The 18438-nt window shown below is 40.7% G+C and overlaps 1 protein-coding gene across 2 annotated transcripts in view; it reads right to left on the reverse strand.

Annotated features, from left to right (window-relative positions):
• The window catches only part of adam22 (ADAM metallopeptidase domain 22), a 64827-nt gene that overhangs the window by 39999 nt on the left and 6390 nt on the right, over positions 1-18438 (reverse strand). For both annotated transcript variants that reach the window (XM_071468753.1, XM_071468752.1), the window contains exons 4-5: positions 5835-5901; positions 653-735 (exon numbers count right to left, since the gene is read on the reverse strand). In XM_071468753.1, coding sequence (XP_071324854.1) covers positions 653-735; positions 5835-5901 — 150 coding nt within the window. The remainder of the gene's footprint in view (positions 1-652; positions 736-5834; positions 5902-18438) is intronic.

The following is an 18438-nucleotide window of genomic DNA, read 5'->3' on the forward strand; positions in this document are numbered from 1 at the left end:
GTACCAGAGTACAATAGAGTGTGGGGTTTATTTTTCTCTTATGTTCAGTTTGGGGAAAATACAGTTTCCTTTCAGGAAATGTTTGTAAGGAACTGTGAAAAACTGTAATACATGCGCATGTTTTATACTTAATTATTCATAGGTGCCTTTTTTATGCAAGTGGTATATTGTCCAAATGCAGTGACATTCACTACCACATAATACATTTTTGCCCTGCAGGATGGCCACTCTCTCGCATCTATTTTCTTCATACATATTTATATACACACTCAATTGCACGTATACTAATTCATAACACACACGTACAGTGTATATTCATTCCTGCCAGCAGGCCTCGTTTCTGACCCGTCTCTCTGACGGGACGAGTGCTGCTTTAGAGCACAAAAGCTAAAAATAACAACACAAGGAAGAGGAGAGGAGAGGAGAGGAGAGAAGAAGAGAGAAGAGAAGAGAAGCACCTGTCTGTGTGAACGATAATCAGTATACTGAAAAATGCAGAGAGACAGAGAAGGGCTGGGCTAAAACTAATTATATTGACCCAATGGATAAACTGGAGCAAGGCCCAGAACCTGGACACACAGCATGAGCAATGTTGGCTGAATTGCACATAAGCACACAGGTAAAGTCAAAAACACATAGTATTTGTACTTACTGCAATCCATGACAAGTTGAAAGAGCCACAAAGGAGTGAGGAATGTCTCTGACCTTCCCCTGGTAGTAGCAGTGCTCTCCTCCCTGTGAGCAAAACACAAACACACACAGATTAAGATCATACACATGGCTGCCTCTTCAAGCGTCTCATACTGTCCAACACTGAGAGAAATATTCCATTTGCAATCATTTCCATATTCCATTAGGAAATTAGCCAATCACTCACTCAGAATTCATTTGCGAACGACACTGGTGCAAGCACGATCTGGTGTAGATATGTGTATTTATGTGTGTTTTTGTGTGATATTCTGCACACTGAGCTTAACCCATTCACATCCTACCATCTGTGTGTTAACTGCTCCGTGACTCCTCTTCCCAACTTCTCCACAATAGAAAGCCATAGCATCGGCCACGTGTAAAATTATTTCCATCTCTATTACCACTGTCCGTCGACCACTCATTCTCTGGCTTCACTCTCTATCTCCATCGGTCTATATGTGTATGCAGTCTGTCTCTTCCTCTCTCAGCAAGCGCAAACACACATTTATTTTCTATAGACGTGTATGATGTCTAAGTGTCTAAGTGCTCTGCAGGTCATCTCTTCCTGGTCCATTTCTTGCTGCCTAACAGCCATTAGGCAGGAAGCTGGTCTCCCTGAGGAAACACAGCTTTTATCAGAGGATCGATTTCTGCTGTACAGTCTGATGCTGTGCACAGCAACACTGCTATGTCCACTTCTACCTCCAGCTCTCTCTGTGGACTTCATCCATGCCTGTCTTATTGGTTTGTGTGAGGATGCATGTTCGTGTTTGTTATTAAACTACATGGCCAAAAGCATGCGGAAACCTGATTTACAGGCATTATAACGCTGATTTAACAGCTTCTAGCCTGGGAAGGCTTTCCACAGGATTTTGGAGCGTGACTGCTGGAATTTTCTCCCATTCAGTCACAATAGTATTAGTGAGGTTGCGTGCTGATGTTGGGGGATAAGACCTGGTATTCAGTCCCTGTTGCAATTCATCCCAAAGGTGCTGGATGGGATTCAGGTGAGGGTTCTGTGCAGATCAGTCAAGTTCTTCTATTCTAAACTGAGCTCTGTAAATGGGAATATGTCATGCTGAAAATGGCCTTTCCCAAACTGAGCTTAGCTTAGCATAGAGACTGAAAAGAGAGGGAACAGCTAGCCTTGGTCTGTCCAAAAGTAACAAATGAGCTTCAAGCACCTCTGAAGCTCATTGATTAAAACATTATATCTGATTAATACAATATATCTTGATATAATAAATGATATCTCTTTCTGGACTCCAGAAAGTTCATACATTTTAGGGATTAAACAAACAAGAAACAACATGTTGATTAATGACCTTCACAGATGCTGTTATGTGGATTTTGTTACTTTTGGACAGAACCAAGTTAGCTGTTTCCCCCTGTTTCTAGTCTTCATGCTATGCTAAGCTATGCTATGCTATGCTAAGGTAACTCAAGCGTCTCCTGAATGTAGCATCATTTTAACATTCAGACAACTCTCAGCCAGAGAGTCTATTTCCAAAAATGCCAAACTATTTAAGATTTCCCTCAACTGAGATTAAATAGTCAAGCCAAAACCATGAAAAAAAATAAATAAATAACACAAAATTATGTGGAAAGGTGTGACCACATAGTGCATTTGTATACTTGCTTCCCAGTGATAGGCATTAAAGGAAAGGCCATTTAGCTGGTGCTAATTTGCTTTAAAAGCTATATTAGGTTTACAGAATTTGTCATACAGATAATACAGATAATTCTCTGAACCCCTAACTGTAACCTAATGCAGCCAAAAGAGGCCCACCCAAGTACATAACTATACAAATCATCTATTTGTGAGATAAGGGGCTAAAACTGTAACCTGTACCTCTCCCTGTATGCGTGTGTGTATTGAATTGTAGGAAAACTGCATCATCCATGCTGAGATTGCTCTGTTCTTTTGTTATGGTTCTCAGGTTCCTCGGTCTCTCTGTCCCAATTAGGACACAGGAAACAAGCACACAGTTGTGTATTATCAGAAATATACTTACAGAGAGACAAAATATATGAATGCAATGCAACAAAAGAAGTACAAGTTAGGTAAATAAACATAAAAGGAGCTACAGGTGAAGAGAAAGGCTGGGTAAAGAGAGGTAGAGCAAGAGTGAAATTAAGAGATGTAGAGGGTGATGAAGAGAGAGAAGCTATTTATAAGTTGTGCTGTGCTCCACTATCCCAGCATCTCTCCTCCTGCTGTCACCCTGAACCTTATGCTCCACTTCTCAGCAAAGCAAGAAAGCACCCAAGACCCAGCACTGTGGGTACATCCTCAGAGTGTGTGTGTGTGTGTGTGTGTGTGTGTGTGTGTGTGTGTGTGTGTGTGTGTGTGTGTGTGTGTGTTGCTAATTTGGTCTGATCTGTGATCTCCTTAGACCCATATTAGAGTAATTAATCATCTAATCTGGACAAAACAAAGCACAATGAAAAGGTTGGGGTCAGACGCTTGGTAAACAAAGTAGGACACTCTGCCCTCTGAAAGTCTGTGGAAGTTTCAGCACCACAATTAGACAATGAATAGGTCAAAGGAAATCACACTAAAGTTACACTTCAACTTTAAACATTATACTTTACTATTCGTGAGACAAAAAGTGCAGAGTGGAGATGAGTTCATTTATACATGTACAGTATTTAGGCCACGCCTGATGCACAATTTATTCAGACCATCACTATTTATCACTAATATCTTATTGGGGGATATATAAATCAAGATACATACTGTGAGACTACCCAAATTTGTCCACCATTTGAGATTTTTTTTCCATTCATACTGAGGTGCTGTTCCTATCCTTTTAAAAACCCCTTGGTGTATCAGGTCACCGTGGGCAACACTGCAGAACTGCAGGATTGTTTTCTGACAGCACTGCATTTTTATATGATGGGAGTTTCCACATTAAGGCCAATAGACTCACAAAGACTGATCATTCATACCATTCAGAGATATTATTAATTCAGTATGGAAACGTTTTAAAAGGTATATTTTGTTCTTAAAGATTGACCCTTACTTATTTGTAGTGTTTCATACCTGGTTATTTTGTTAGATTAACATAACAATAATTTAAAAATGAATGTGCATTGTACCGTGTAAATAAACAAATCTTTTTTTTAAATGTTGCATCCGTACAATGAAATATATGTTGCTTTCTCATCACTTCCTCCATTTGTGTATTCTAGGTTATTATAACAATAAAAACTGAAACTGATTATTTTTACAACAATGACTCAAATTCTCCATTCTCCAGCATCATGTAAGCTTCAGCTGAATGGTGCATAGTGTTTGTAGGCTGAATGAGGATTTGGGATTTACCCGTCATACCCTGCAATAAACCCAAATTCTGCAAACAAAGCTAGAGCTGCTACCACATTTACCTGTATGTATTACATCTACCACTTGTACTACACGAGCAGTGAGAAGTCTGCAGTAGACCTAACAGGGTAGCAGCTGTGTGATGATGGCTGACATTTCGACCTCTCCACTAAGGAGAGTTACAAACAGGGGCTTGTCTCACATTAACCTTCCTGAATAGCAGCCATTAATAAAAGAGACAAAGTAGCTCTTATTCTTTCCACTATTTAAAAAGGAAACCATGACAGTAGAAGTAGCAGACAGAGTACATTGTGGATATTCGTCTACAAGCTGAATTAATTCACAGAAAGATCGCTTTATAATAAGTTCCATAATTACAAATGACCATATCATACAGTATGTGGTGTAATGATAATTTGGATCATTCTCTGTGTAGGGTCTAATATCTAACTAATCTGCTACTTAGCTGAGTAAATCCTGACCATTATAATAATCCCCCCACTTATGTGATGTAACACGTTGCCTCAGTGGGTGTCCTGTAACTGAAGTCCAGATTTTAGAGGATTATCTCAGCAATCTTAATCTCATGTTAGTTGAAGGTCTAGGCCTCATCCACAGTTCTACTTCCACTGAAATCTAAGATGAATGAAGACTGGGTGCCTGGATGGGCTGTGATTTCTCTCTGTTTGCAAAATAATTCACTGATTAACCAATCAAAGGCTCAGGGAGGGAGAAGAAGAACCTGCAGCATTTACAGCAAATTGCAACTGTACAACACACAGTTCAGAATAAATCTTCAGTGGAGATGATTCAGCCCCTCTCCTATTTTTGGAGTCGGGTCATGGTGTGTATGCTATGACACATATGTACCTCTAGCTTTGGTAAACTGAATCCCTCTACATGGTATACCTATATATACACATGATCTTTGTCTGGATATGTTTTTCACGTGTTGTGGCTGAATCTCATGACGGCATTTAGGCAGGCAGAGGTAGGGGATGTGGGATCAAACATGGCACATCAAGGTAAGTGTTATTTTCCTTTTACAAGAAGCTACAGTGGTCACGTGTAGCCTATTGCCAGGCTCCCTTTTTTATCCACTTGGAGGCAGCTCAGCAAGAAATAAACATGACATTGATATACTATATTATTATTATTATTATTATTATTATTATTATTATTATTATTATTATTATTATTATTATTATTATTATTATTATTATTATTATCTCCATCTATCCATATTATGATTTGTTTATAATTTCTTTATCCAGCAGACACAGAGAAACATAAGCATTCATTTGGATTTGAGTTTCTTTTTGCTCTTTCTCTAATCTCCACTAACCGTATGTGACCCTTTAAGCTGCTAAATGTTCTATTATGCTCACTAGTTAGTCACTAACTGTCTGTTGCTTGTTGCCTGGGAAGCAGTGTACAGTTTGTTTATCAGACCTATTCCACTGAAAACATGTGCCACACTGCCAAACTGTGGTAAAAAAAAAAATGTGGATGAGAGCGGTAACAATCATTCAAACGCTCTGCAGGGCTGAGGGGAGTGGCAGTCCAGTGATGATTCTCTGAGGATTCATTACTACAAATAACATCTTTCATATAACACAGAGTCATCTGAGCCATTGTTGATATAAAAATATTGATTACAGCTGCTCAAACTCCAAACATAAGTTCTGCTTGCATTTACACCTCACAAGATCTTAACATCAAGACCCCAAGTCCTTAAAAACTACATTTTAATTGCAAATAACCCAATGTTTAAAGTGTGAGTGAGCGTAAGGAGAGATGATTTGCAGAATCTTACATTGGTGACGACAGCCTTCCCTTTTTCCGACAAATGCTTCTCCACATACCCCGAAGACAGCAGATCACTGGGAACAGAGAGGAAAGAAAAAAGAGAATTAAAGTTAGAAAATTTGTGTTTTTCATTCAAGTGTCACTCAGTTATTCAAGTATGCTTGTATTTTATAGGATAATTGTATTCTGTCTTGACAGCACAGAGAGCTTCAGAGCATCAGCTCGGCTAATTATGACCAGCGTACAGGGACAAGGCTATTTCCTGCACACAAACTCGCACAAACACAATTATACAAATCCAGCCTTCTAGCAAATGTCTGCTGTGTGTGTGTGTGTCTATCAGAGCAATGAAGGACAAGTGAAGGTCAGTAGGGGGGAGTCAGGAGTAGAAGAAACAATGCTGACAGAATAGGAAGGAGGAAGGAATTACATTGAGAGAGTAAGGAAGAGAAAGAATGGTATAAATAAGAGGAAATCAGTCTGTGCGTGCTTCATCAGCAGAGCTGGACCCAAGAATCCCAACGGAGGTACGCACCATAGGCCCAATCTGAGACAGAGATGTATGAGCTATAGTTCACACTCACACACATAAACACACACACACACACACAGGAATGTGGCACATGAATAGGGATTTTTGTCCTTTGTTCAGCCTATTACCAAATAAAATATAGTTTAAAGTTTTAGCCTCTAATCTTAAAAAAGATGACCTGAACATGGACACACACACACACACACACACACACACACACACACGTACAGGCAGGCACACATATACACAAAGAAGTGTAGGATTATGCTTTTATTTCTTTAAATATACAGAACATTCAGGAGTACCAGAGCCAACAGTAATCTGAGGCTTGGGCACACAAACAAACAAAACACACACACACACGCATGCACACACACCCACACAGCAAATGCCAAGAATAAATTAAGCCAACCTTTCACCAGTAGAGAGCAGTACAGAAGTCAGACAGTACAATCAGCATGACAAGATTGTACACATAAGTTGAAACTGAGTAGATTTGCTGAATCAGGGACCATGAAGTACTGGCACGACCGTCGTGTTTATCAGTCAGAGTGCAGGAATTGACAGAAAAATGTGCAACCGAAACAGTATGCATTAACTGAACCAACCACTGGCCACGCTGAACCAGAGAGAGCCATCAGTCAACTCCAACTTCCTGTCAGCATCCAGACATCGACAAGAGACAAGTAGGTGGGATGGATTTTCACCTTATCCACTCAAACAAACCCGCCTCTTTTTCAGTGTCACATTAAGATTTTGGGGTGCAATGAAGGAAAGAAAATGTGGATGAAAGTGTGAGGAAAGTGACAATATACATATAAAAGTTAGTTTTAAAGCCATCAATTTATACTGAAGAGTAAATCTGTGAAAACCTTTTTGAGAAAAAAAAAAAAAAAAAAAAAAAAAAAAGCTGTACACATTTTTTTTCTTAAAACTGTTTCAGAGAAGTATTGAATCCACGTTATGGTCATTTTGGAGGATATTGCTAACGCCCTCATTTACATACATTAAAATTTGTACAGTAGGTTTGGGCAATATGGTTTAATGATAGGCCTACAATATTTCGTGTGCTTTCCTCTGCACTGTTTTCTTGTTTTCAATTAATTCATATATGCCATTTCTCAGGGCTTACTTGGTCAGGCTCAATATTATCATCACCATGTATCAAACTGCACTGCCACTGGACAACAGCAGTTATCAGATGTGGCCACATAAATAAAACAAACAAACTGCAAAGTTTCTGAACATGAATATTAGGTCTATCTGTCAGATAATTATATATCTAATAGAGCCTCCTTTGCAGAATTGTTAACATTGGTGAATCTGTTTCTACAAAGTTAGGTTTGTCATTAAAAGGAAAGCTTTAGGAATTACTGATTTGCTTCTTTTGCAAAGAGTAAGATGAGGAGTTCAATTCTACTCTCACTTCTGTTCAAGTGTCATTATGTGTGTATGTTATTTTAACTACATCCTACACATACAGTACCAGTCAAATGTTTGGACATATTTTCATGTGTCTGTATAATTTTGACATGTCTTCTTAAAGACCTGTGTTCAGTTTATAAGTCCATTTTGTCTTTGACCAGTGCTAGGTACCAATAGCCCTATTTCTATATCCACCATTTCAAAAACATTGATACCTTTGACAAAAGAACCGACTGCAGTGTTGAAAGCAAAGAAACGAGTCATAATCAGACAAGTGACAAGAAATTATTTTGATTTCAGATATGTCATGGGTTTTTTCCTATTTATTAACTGAGCTTTCTTTCAGGCTGCAAAAGATTTCTAAAGATGATATAACTCAAGTGAAACCCCTGACATCAACCTGCACACATACACACACACACACACACACACACACACACACACACACACACACAAAGGGAAAGAGGCTGCTTGCTGAGATGACTAATGGGCAGTTTGCTATGGCAATAAAAAACATGCAGGAAAAGTGGAGAGAGAGCACGGTAAAATGGAAAGAGGGAGAGAACGGCCATCAAGGGAAGAATAATGAGACGGAAGAAGGGAAAGAGCAGTGAAAGTTAAAGAGAGGCAGGAGCAAGGTGTGAATACAAAGCCCAGGGCCCTAACAGATATCACATCAAGCACTGGAATGGCGCTCTATCCTGAAACCCCCCCCGTGATGTCTAAACAGGCAACCCCCATTTGACACGCTTCACACCCTCCAACCTCAGATCACACATCACACACACACACACACACACACACACACACACACACACACACACACACACACACACACATCACCTCAGACTAACAACAATATCGTGCAAATTAAACACTCCAAAGGTCTCGAGACACAAGTAACATTTTATCAACATCTGCATCAAAAGAATCGGCATCAAAATACTCCACGCTCCTGTAATGAAGACGTTTGTTGTGTGCATGATTCCCTGGGTCACTGGTGTGCGCTGTTAGCCTTTGTTCTGCCGGGATGTGTGTTTAAGATTCAGTGCTTGTGATCTTTATACGGCCCCACGCTGAGCCCAGGCGGGGGGAGCAAGCGAAGAGCATACTGAGGCAGCAAGGCAGACACATGGGCTTCTAATGGAGGACGCTGATAACAGATTTCAGCTTTAATTGTTACGGGATTTAAATAATTTATTTGACAGACAAAGACGCAAACTCAGCCCGTGACCCCCAACCCCCACTCTGACACACACACACACACACACACACACACACACACAGTAGAAAGACCTCCCCACCAGCACATATCATACACCCTCTCATCCTGTTAACATGTGCACAAATGTGTATAAATGTGAGCAGCCTCTTTGTAGCTTCACTCAGATATGCAAACGAACACAACAGACATGAACATACAGGCTCATACTCATGCGCTGTTTGTATACAACTTATCTCTCTGTGGACATAAACACTACAAACTTTCAGCATAAAAGATGATCAGTGAAAGGTTTGTAAAGTGAAGCTGATTGACAAGCAAAAACAGAGAAAATGTGAGAACAAAAATAAAGAGTAAAGAAAGAGTAAATTATGCTCAAAAATGCAATAAATTATATAACTATCACAACATTCAAGACTTAACGTAACAGATCTGTGGCAGCACAAGTGGTCTATCTCATGTCAGACATATTTCTGTGGCATCTGGCACCTCCGTGCAGACCAGATGTGTGGCTGAAACAAAGACCAAGCAATTTTCTGACTCATTCACTGTCTGTCTCTCATTCTCTCAGCTCATTGCGTTTTTTTAATTCTCTGCTTATCCTACACCACACTGACGTTTTCTAGGCCCCGTCATCGTGGCGACATCTGTTCGAGAGCTAGCACCCAGCTGTCAATCAACCCCGGAGGAGATTTCGGAGGTGAATGCACAGACGTTCCACTTTCAGCTTGCAACATTTCATAGGCAGACCTAAAGCAGAATAGTCATTTACATAGCAATCGCATCTCGCTCTCTCTACACTGAAATGTCAGCCAACCCACACACACGTGCACACACACAAGGAAACTGAAGAGCACTGATGCTGCTTTAGCTGGGAAAATGCTCCACTGAAAAGCCTTATTCAACATTTTAAGTGGATCTTCAGGAGGTAAAAACTGACTGAAACACTGAGAACCAGTGAGTGCACTGAGTCCATCTGGCTGTCACACGGATCAAACTTCATCCTTCCTTTAAAGCATTTTGTTGTGAGTTGCTCTGGGCAAAGACGTCTGCTGTGACAACCCAGTTTGATTTCCTGAGGTGAATCATGCACACACACACACACACACACACACACACACACACACACACACACACACACATAAACTAAGTTTCTGTGTGGTCTAAAATTCCTCTCACGATCCGTGTCGCCAAGCACTGGGATGAAAAAGAGCACAAAAACACTAGATTGGCAGGACTAATGTTTGTGTGTGTGTGTGTGTGTGTGTGTGTGTGTGTGTGTGTGTGTGTGTGTGTGCGCGCACGCACGCACGCACGCACGCACGCACTGGCACAACTGTTGGGGTAGCAGGCTTTTCAAATAGTCCCTTTACTACACTCAACATCCCAAAACACACAAACAAAAGCAGAAGCACATAGAAATATAGCCGCAAAATTAATGGGATGCATCCATACATTTATACACATCTGCACACAGGCACTGCAGTCATCAAATGAACTTCTGCTCCATATATGGATTTGCCATTTAACCCGGTAATAAAAAGGGCAACGCCACACAACAGACTGAACATGTGCTGTGTCAGGCGTCCGTAATGAGGACGGGGGAGTGCTGAGGGAAGGGAAGAGCCAAAGAGAGGATCAAGGATAAGTGCACCAGAGAAAGCACGAGGGGGATGCAGCAAGATGGAAAGGTGGATAAGAAAAATAAAAACGTGAAAAGGGATGAAGGAGAGAAGAGCGGGGGGGCTGAGGAGGTTTCTCTTTGGGAAAAGCTGCAGCTGCTCTCACCTGCCCACCACCCCCTTCTCTAGCCTCACCCTCCCTCCCACTGAGGCCTCATTAAAGGTCTCCAGGCTATAATTCATTCACTCTCCAATCATTTATCAGGCATGCAATTCCACCAGCATGCTCACTGGGATCCCTTCCCTATTATTGCACAGGGAATACTGATGCTGACAAACACGAAATACTGATGCTAACAGAAGAAAAACAGAAAGCTCATATTCCTGTTCTCTGCAGTCTTGGGTCCATTATGCAGTTAGGTATATAGCATGCAACATAGAGGCCAAACAGAGTTGACTCCTGAATTATGCAGTGGATGGGGATGTTGTTGGCACTAAGGAGAACATGCAGATCTGTATCTGTGACAACCTGTGACCGTTAGTAAACTCAACGCCATGTAAACAGGGTTAATAGAGACAGAGAGGCAGACTTTGAGCCACACGCACAGATTTTGTGTGATGTAAAATTTTGTTAAATAGTTAATCTCTTAGTCAGTAAACCCTACTTTCAACCAATTTTTATTCAGCATGACAGGGAAAAAGGAGTAATCTATGAGAGACAATAGTCTTTACAGAGGCATTAGTATCTTTTCCTGCTGAGAGAACAACAGTCTTCCTCCTGTCCCAGTCTTCAGCGAGAGCTGGCTCCTGGATCTTTTTGTCTCCACTAATCCCCCATACTGAGTGAGACGGCTCGATAGAGGAGGGGGTGAATAAAGGGAGAAAAAAATAAAGGAATATAAGGACATGGACAGAAAGAGAAAGAATGATAGAGCAGAGATGGGGAGCTGATAATTTGGTGCTTGATATCCTGTAAAGTCCATGAACACAAATGCTGACGTTAAAGGGCAGGTTCACATTTTTAGCCATACTAGTGGCTGGTATGTGTGTGTGTGCATGCATGTGAGCATATTATATCGTATTACTAATAACCAAATTAGTAACACAATATCACTAATTTAATCAAATACCACAGGAATGTGGATAAGACAAGAATAGCAGCAGCCTCCTTGTTCTAAGTGAAAACTACCCATAATCCAAAGCAGTGAGAGCTTCAGAGGAACTGTAGTGTGAACAGAAAGAGGACTGAGGCTCCATCAGAGCTGAAGTGGCCCATAAAGAAAACTGAGTCCTCTTTCAAATCAACTACAATGCAAATACACAAAAAGAACTGAGTCTCTTCTCCACTTTAATAGGACTGAGTTAGGTTTGGTATATATGTGAAAACAGTTTTACATTCTGTCACTTTTAACTTTCTCTGACTGATCATTTTACAGTTGAATATGGTAAAAATCACACTGCAGCTATTGTCTTTAACTTGTGTGAACCTGTTCTTCAATCATAACCTAACACTGTTCACAAAAATGCCTTCAGAGGTTCTCTAGGACCTCCATGTGTGCAGGTGACACATCTTTACTAACACGTCCTCAAACAACACCCATTTACATCCTGTTACTGTTAACATCTGTGGTGCTATTTGTTCTTCCAAATTAACTCCACTCACCTCCATAAAATTAATCTGTATTCACCTCCCTGACACACACCACAAACTCTGCAAAACACACCCAGACACTCCCAAACATGCACTCACTAATTTACATACTAGCAAGGGTCCTGTCTGTGACTTTGAGCCACTTAGCAAACACTCTCTGTAATATACAGTTTGTTAGCACTGCATTAGCTCGCAGACACACGTACACACAGACAGACATAATTTCCAATGTGATTGCAAAAGCTATGAGCTTAAGTGTGTGTGTGTGTGTGTGTGTGTGTGTGTGTGTGTGTGTGTGAGAGAGTGAGTGAGTGAGTGAGTGAGTGATCAGACAACACACAGATCAGAGAGAGAAGCCCTGTCTGAGGCAAGAGAGGAGGAAGAAGAAAATAAGAGATGGAGATGTGGAGAGAAGAGGAGAGGATTTTTTTTTAAGGGGACTCTTTTCAAGTACAGAGCTCCTTCAAGATGCACAGACACTAACACACACGCCACTCTATCTCTCCCTTTCTCCTACACTTACCCACCCACCCAGTAAGACTCAAGGGTGCATGAAGGACATCCACATCTCTCTTCATGTCCTCTTCATCCTTAACAATTTTTCTCTTTCTTTCTTTCCCTCCCCCTTTCTCTCACACACACACACTCTTTTCTCTGTGTTTTTCTCATTAAGTCTGCAGTAAATCAGATCACGCCTCTGTGCAATAAATTACAGACCTGGGAACAGAGGAGGAGAGACAGAGAAGGAGGTAGGAAAGGAGGAGAAGACTGGAGTTGGGTTGTAGCAATGTCAGGATGCAGGGAGCGAGACAGGGGTGGATGATAAATTAACTTGGAATGGGACGTGAGAGAGAGCTAAATCATATACACGTGGAGATGTAAGGCTCGATGCACATGTACATACAAGCATCACATGCATAAATACAGGCACACACACGCATGCACGGTGCAGGGACACACACCAATGATGGCAAAGCATCAGCAGCTTTCACGGTCCGAGGCAGCCAGACACCTACACGCATTTTAGCCGTCACATGGTAAACGTCCCAAAGTCACAAAGTCAACATGAGCGTGACATCAGCTGACTGACATTTTGATGCACTTAGTTGTTTTTCAAGTGGACAAGAGATTAATCTATTCAATCATTAGCGAGGAGAGGCTGGAGCCAATCCCAGTTGACATTGGTGTTAACATTGCTGTGAGGCAAAAGTGCAATGGACCAGCGTGCACTATGAACAAGACATTCGGGAAGTCTAAGGTTCCAGAAGTCCCATTCATTTTTTTAAAAAGACATCATTAGATAACTGGTATTTAGAGCAGCTCAAAGCTTGGATGAGCCAGAATGTCTCCCAGCTGAATCATCAATACAAACAATGAGGAAGCAACAGTATCAGAAAATGTCTGGTTCTTTGATAAAAAAGGGAAAAAAAGCTAAGCTGTGTACATAAAAACATAAAGAGAGAAATAACCTTCAACTCCAAAGGAGACTTTTGGTTAGAAACAACCAATCACAAAAAGCTGTTACAACACAAACAGCAGGGAAAAACCAGAATAAGCAGCACTCTGAATTAATTTCATTTTGGATTCAGTTTTGCAGTTGTGTTGCAATATTTTATAAAAACATCAAAGAACTGCTCTGTTTCACACTTCTCAACGATGGAGACTCACAGGCATTGTAGTATTTAAAGCCATCTTCCATACCAAGCTCAGAAAAAATTATCAGAAATAAAATAAACTATTTTGCTTTAGCACTATACTCTAAACATATTGTGCTGTTAAATTATCCAGGAAACCCTCAAGTATGATGTCCAATTAAAGTATCCTGTAAAGTTTTGAATACCAGTGGTGCTATAGAGCAGTTTGTAACGAGTAAGTCCCGTTTGTTTGTAAAATGGATATGCACACCTGATCAACACCTGGCAGCCATAACTCTCAAAGAAATACAGGGGCTAGTATGTCGACAAAGAAAAAAAGAATGAGCAGCAAACATGGATGACACACTGGTAGTGTGTAAAGCACAAATTACATTTTTTTTCCCCACTTAGTAGGAAACCTCTACACACTACCAGTGTGTCATCAAGGATACACTCACATTTATTACGCCAGTTGCTTGGTGTAATGAAGATGCAAAGAATTAAGGTAAAATGCTGTAAGTTAGGGAAAACTCAAATTCAATCTGAAAATAAAACAAAGAGAGGTAAGAAATTTAGCTTTCTTTCTTCTTTGTCCAATCCTCTTCATCTCCCTCTTAGGTATTGATCCTCCTTCTTTCCATCTGAGCTTCATTTCTTTCAGTCTGTTCTTGTTATCTCTAATTAAGACAACACTTTACATGCTTCCTCTGCAGCTGGGGCCCAATGAGACAACACACAAAGAAAGACTCAGCAGCAGCAGTTTCAGGGTTTACATCATATTGACAACTGCAATGGTAGGAACAACCCTCTTCTCCACACACACACACACACACACACAAACACACACACACACACACACACACCTGCCCATGCACACCAACACATATGTACACATTCATCAAACTACTGAACCATGGGATGTTTGATTAGCTTCGTTCCTAGCATAGGCAGGTGGAGGGACCCCATGGTTATCTCAGTGCTCTATCCTCACCCACCCCCTCCCCCACTAACACTATCGTCCCGAGTGCACACATCCTCCCTTCAGAGAGATGAATAATGCATTTAGCATTGCAAGTAATTGACCCTCTGCATTAACATAAAGAATTTGTCTGTGTGCAGGGAAAGTTGACACAACACAGCAGTAGAACTCATAATACACTTTGTGTCTGTCAGTGTCAACATCAGACATGAGGAGAGAAGCCCTCTTCTCTTTATGCTGCCGCAGCGGAGTATTTCGTAACGGTAGAGAGGTTATGAAACTCTAGTCCCAGCTGGATCTGCCCACCTGTTCTCTCTGTCTGCACTCACACATTGTCAGACATACATATCCTACATACTGTATGACTACAAAATCACAGACATGTCCACTCTGCTCACCCTTTCTCACGATTTCTCTCACCTACACAGACGCACAACCATACACACCATGGCATCGACCTTCACCTTCATCTTTCAGCTGATCATCATTTGTTATCAGTAACTATTGAGATCTGTTGAATATAAATTTTGAATACATGTAGAATAGAAACATTTCTAATGAATGTGTTGAAAATATGATGAATAGAGTAGCTGAGGAACTAGACTGGTCAATGTTCTGTTTTAGAAACACAGTGAGTTAGTGCTTAGTTTAATTAAGTTTAGTGATTCCATGCAAATAGTAAATAAAACAGCACGGATGTTTTTGTTTTACACATTTATTTTATAATAATTTGGTCCAATGGGATGCAGTTTATTGAATTTAACATCAGTTTGATTACATTACATTAAATGTGGCATACATTTGCCATATTGTGCAGTACAGTTGGAACTAACTAACAAATAATCTGCTGAGTAATTTTTTTTCAGTTAACCAATTTGATCAATAGAATAAAAGAAAATAATGAAAAATGTCAATTACAAATTTACAGAGCGCAAGTTTGTCAAAGAAAATAAAAGAAGCAGCAAATCATCGCATTTGAGACAAATTACATTATTTTCTTTTAAAATTACTTATAGATCAACAATGAAAATTATTCCCAATTTTTTAAATCAACCTTCTAATAAACTATCAATCTATTCCATTAATTTGGATAAGATTTATATATTGCATCATATAGCAATATGAAGAAGATATTCTTACAATTATTGTGAAATTGATTGTTTCGCCCCACCCTACACTCAGTGGTGTAACTACTGCTGAATGAGCAAACAACAAACTTAGCTAATCATATATACGGCGCACATTATGTAGCTTCCTCACTGCTCTACTCAGTTCTTCTGTACCACTGCATACGTGTGTGTGTGTGCGCACATCTGTGGAGAGGTAGTTATATGTAACACTGCGCACGTTCACCGGCTGAATGTTTCCCTTTCAATATACGATGGACAAGGTTCGGAAACCATTACACACACACGCACGTGCACACTCCTCTTTAATCTTACAGCACCATCTATTATTCAGTGAAAGCAGGTGGGAGGGGCGGGGTAGTAGAGGCAGGGCTGAATGGAGAGTGGGTGTGGAAGGAGGGGGCAATCAAGGGTGGGGAAGTGCCTCGTACGCGTGTGTCTGAGAGAGAGAGAGAGAGAGAGAGAGAGAGAGAGAGAGAGAGAGAGAGAGAGAGAGAGAGAGAGAGAGAGAGAGAGAGAGAGAGAGAGAGAGAGAGAGAGAGAGAGAGAGAGAGAGAGAGAGAGAGAGAGAGAGAGAGAGAGAGAGAGAGAGAGAGAGAGAGAGAGAGAGAGAGAGAGAGAGAGAGAGAGAGAGAGAGAGAGAGAGAGAGAGAGTGTGTGTGTGTGTGTGTGTGTGTGTGTGTGTGTGTGTGTGTGTGTGTGTGTGTGTGTGTGTGTGTGTGTGTGTGTGTGTGTTGGGGTTGAGGATGATTTAAAAAACAGGCAACCCCCAACCCAGTGCTGATTTTCAGCTCACTCTAGTCCCATGAATGGTAAATTGTAGGCAGCCACTGAGATGGAGGAGTAAGAGGAAGACAAAGACAGTGAGGGGGAAGGAATAAAGACCCCATGACCCACCAACCCCCTCCTGACTTCCCCTCTATAGACTACCACACTTCAGATGGGTGGCTTGTATAAATACAGCATGTTACTGACGAAAGCGTTAACAAGTACAGCATACACAGGAATATACTCAATTATTCTCACCATATGGCACACATTATTTTGCCAGTTTCTTATCTAAACAAAATGGGCAAGTTTTATTATAGAAAATCAACCTCTTAAGGGTATACCCTGCCTCTTGCATAGTGCATGCTGGGATAAACATCCTCCATGACCCTGAACAGCTTATTCAGGTATGAATGGAAGGTTGAATAGATGAATGGTTTATAGGCAGGAAAACATACAAAAAAGGTCACATCGCCATATTAGTTTAGCATTTGCTAATTAGCACTAAAGACAAAGTAAAGTTAAGGCTGATATGAATGTCACTGGTTCTGCACTTATTTGGTCATAAACCAAATGCCAAAAGTACTGAGCAACAAAAAATTTAAAATTTCACCTGATCGTGGCTGAATTCATCCTCAGGTGACTGAGGATGAATTCAAGAGTTTGTGCACTTCATTTCATGGCAGTCCATCGGGTGGTTAATGAGACATTTCACTCAAAACTGAAAATGTGAACCTCGTGATGGCGCTAGAAAAATCTGGATCAACAAAGACCATGGGATTAATCCTCTAGAGAAAATGGCTGTCAATTCCATGGCAATCCATCCAATAGTTGTTGAGATATTTCAGCCTGTCGGACCAAAGTTGAGGACCAATTGTCAGACCAGCATTGCCATCCAGCACATGTGCTCTGAATTCACAAGGCATATGACTTTATAACAAACCGCCTACACTCCCATTACTCACAGTCTACAGACAAACATTTCAACTTGAGGCAAAGACACTGAAAGACTGCTCAAAGATGATAATAACTGTGATATGTATTGTAGCAGTAGAGACACAGCTAATTATTGAGGCCGAATAACACACCTTTCCCATTTGCTTGTGGCAAAAATTAAACACACAAAAATGCACAGCAGTAGAGTCACTCATTGATCAAAATGAGAGAACCAGGTTTTGTTACTGGGAGCCAAAAAAACAATGTTGGCCCATTCAGCTAAAATACCTCCCACTCCTGCACCCACACACACATCAACTGGGTTTATTCTGTCTGGCATGAAAGCTATCTGTAAACAAAATTGGTGTGGCTGTCAAGTGGGGGATCAGTTCACAGAGGAGTGTGGTAGAGGACGGTGAGGAGGACAGAGGAGAGAGGAGGACAACAAGAGGACTGTACTCATTCATACATAGAGGGAAACTGGAGATCTGCCCCCATGAGGGCAGCAAAACTGGGACTGGGGCGAAGGCAGGAATGCAGTCCCATGCAGAGCCGCAACATAGGAGCCAAAACAAAACATTCCCACAACTTAAACAATACCAATAACCACACACATAGTTAGTGCTCCAAATAACGTGTATTTTGATTATCTATTAATCTAATGATTATTTTATCAATGAAAATAAGAAAATAGTCAAAAATGCCCATCACAGGG

Source organism: Trachinotus anak, unplaced genomic scaffold (genome assembly GCF_046630095.1).
Source record: "Trachinotus anak isolate AG129_WGS33_773 ecotype Australia unplaced genomic scaffold, CSIRO_AGI_Tana_v1 ptg000032l, whole genome shotgun sequence".
NCBI classification, from domain to species: Eukaryota; Metazoa; Chordata; class Actinopteri; order Carangiformes; family Carangidae; genus Trachinotus; species Trachinotus anak.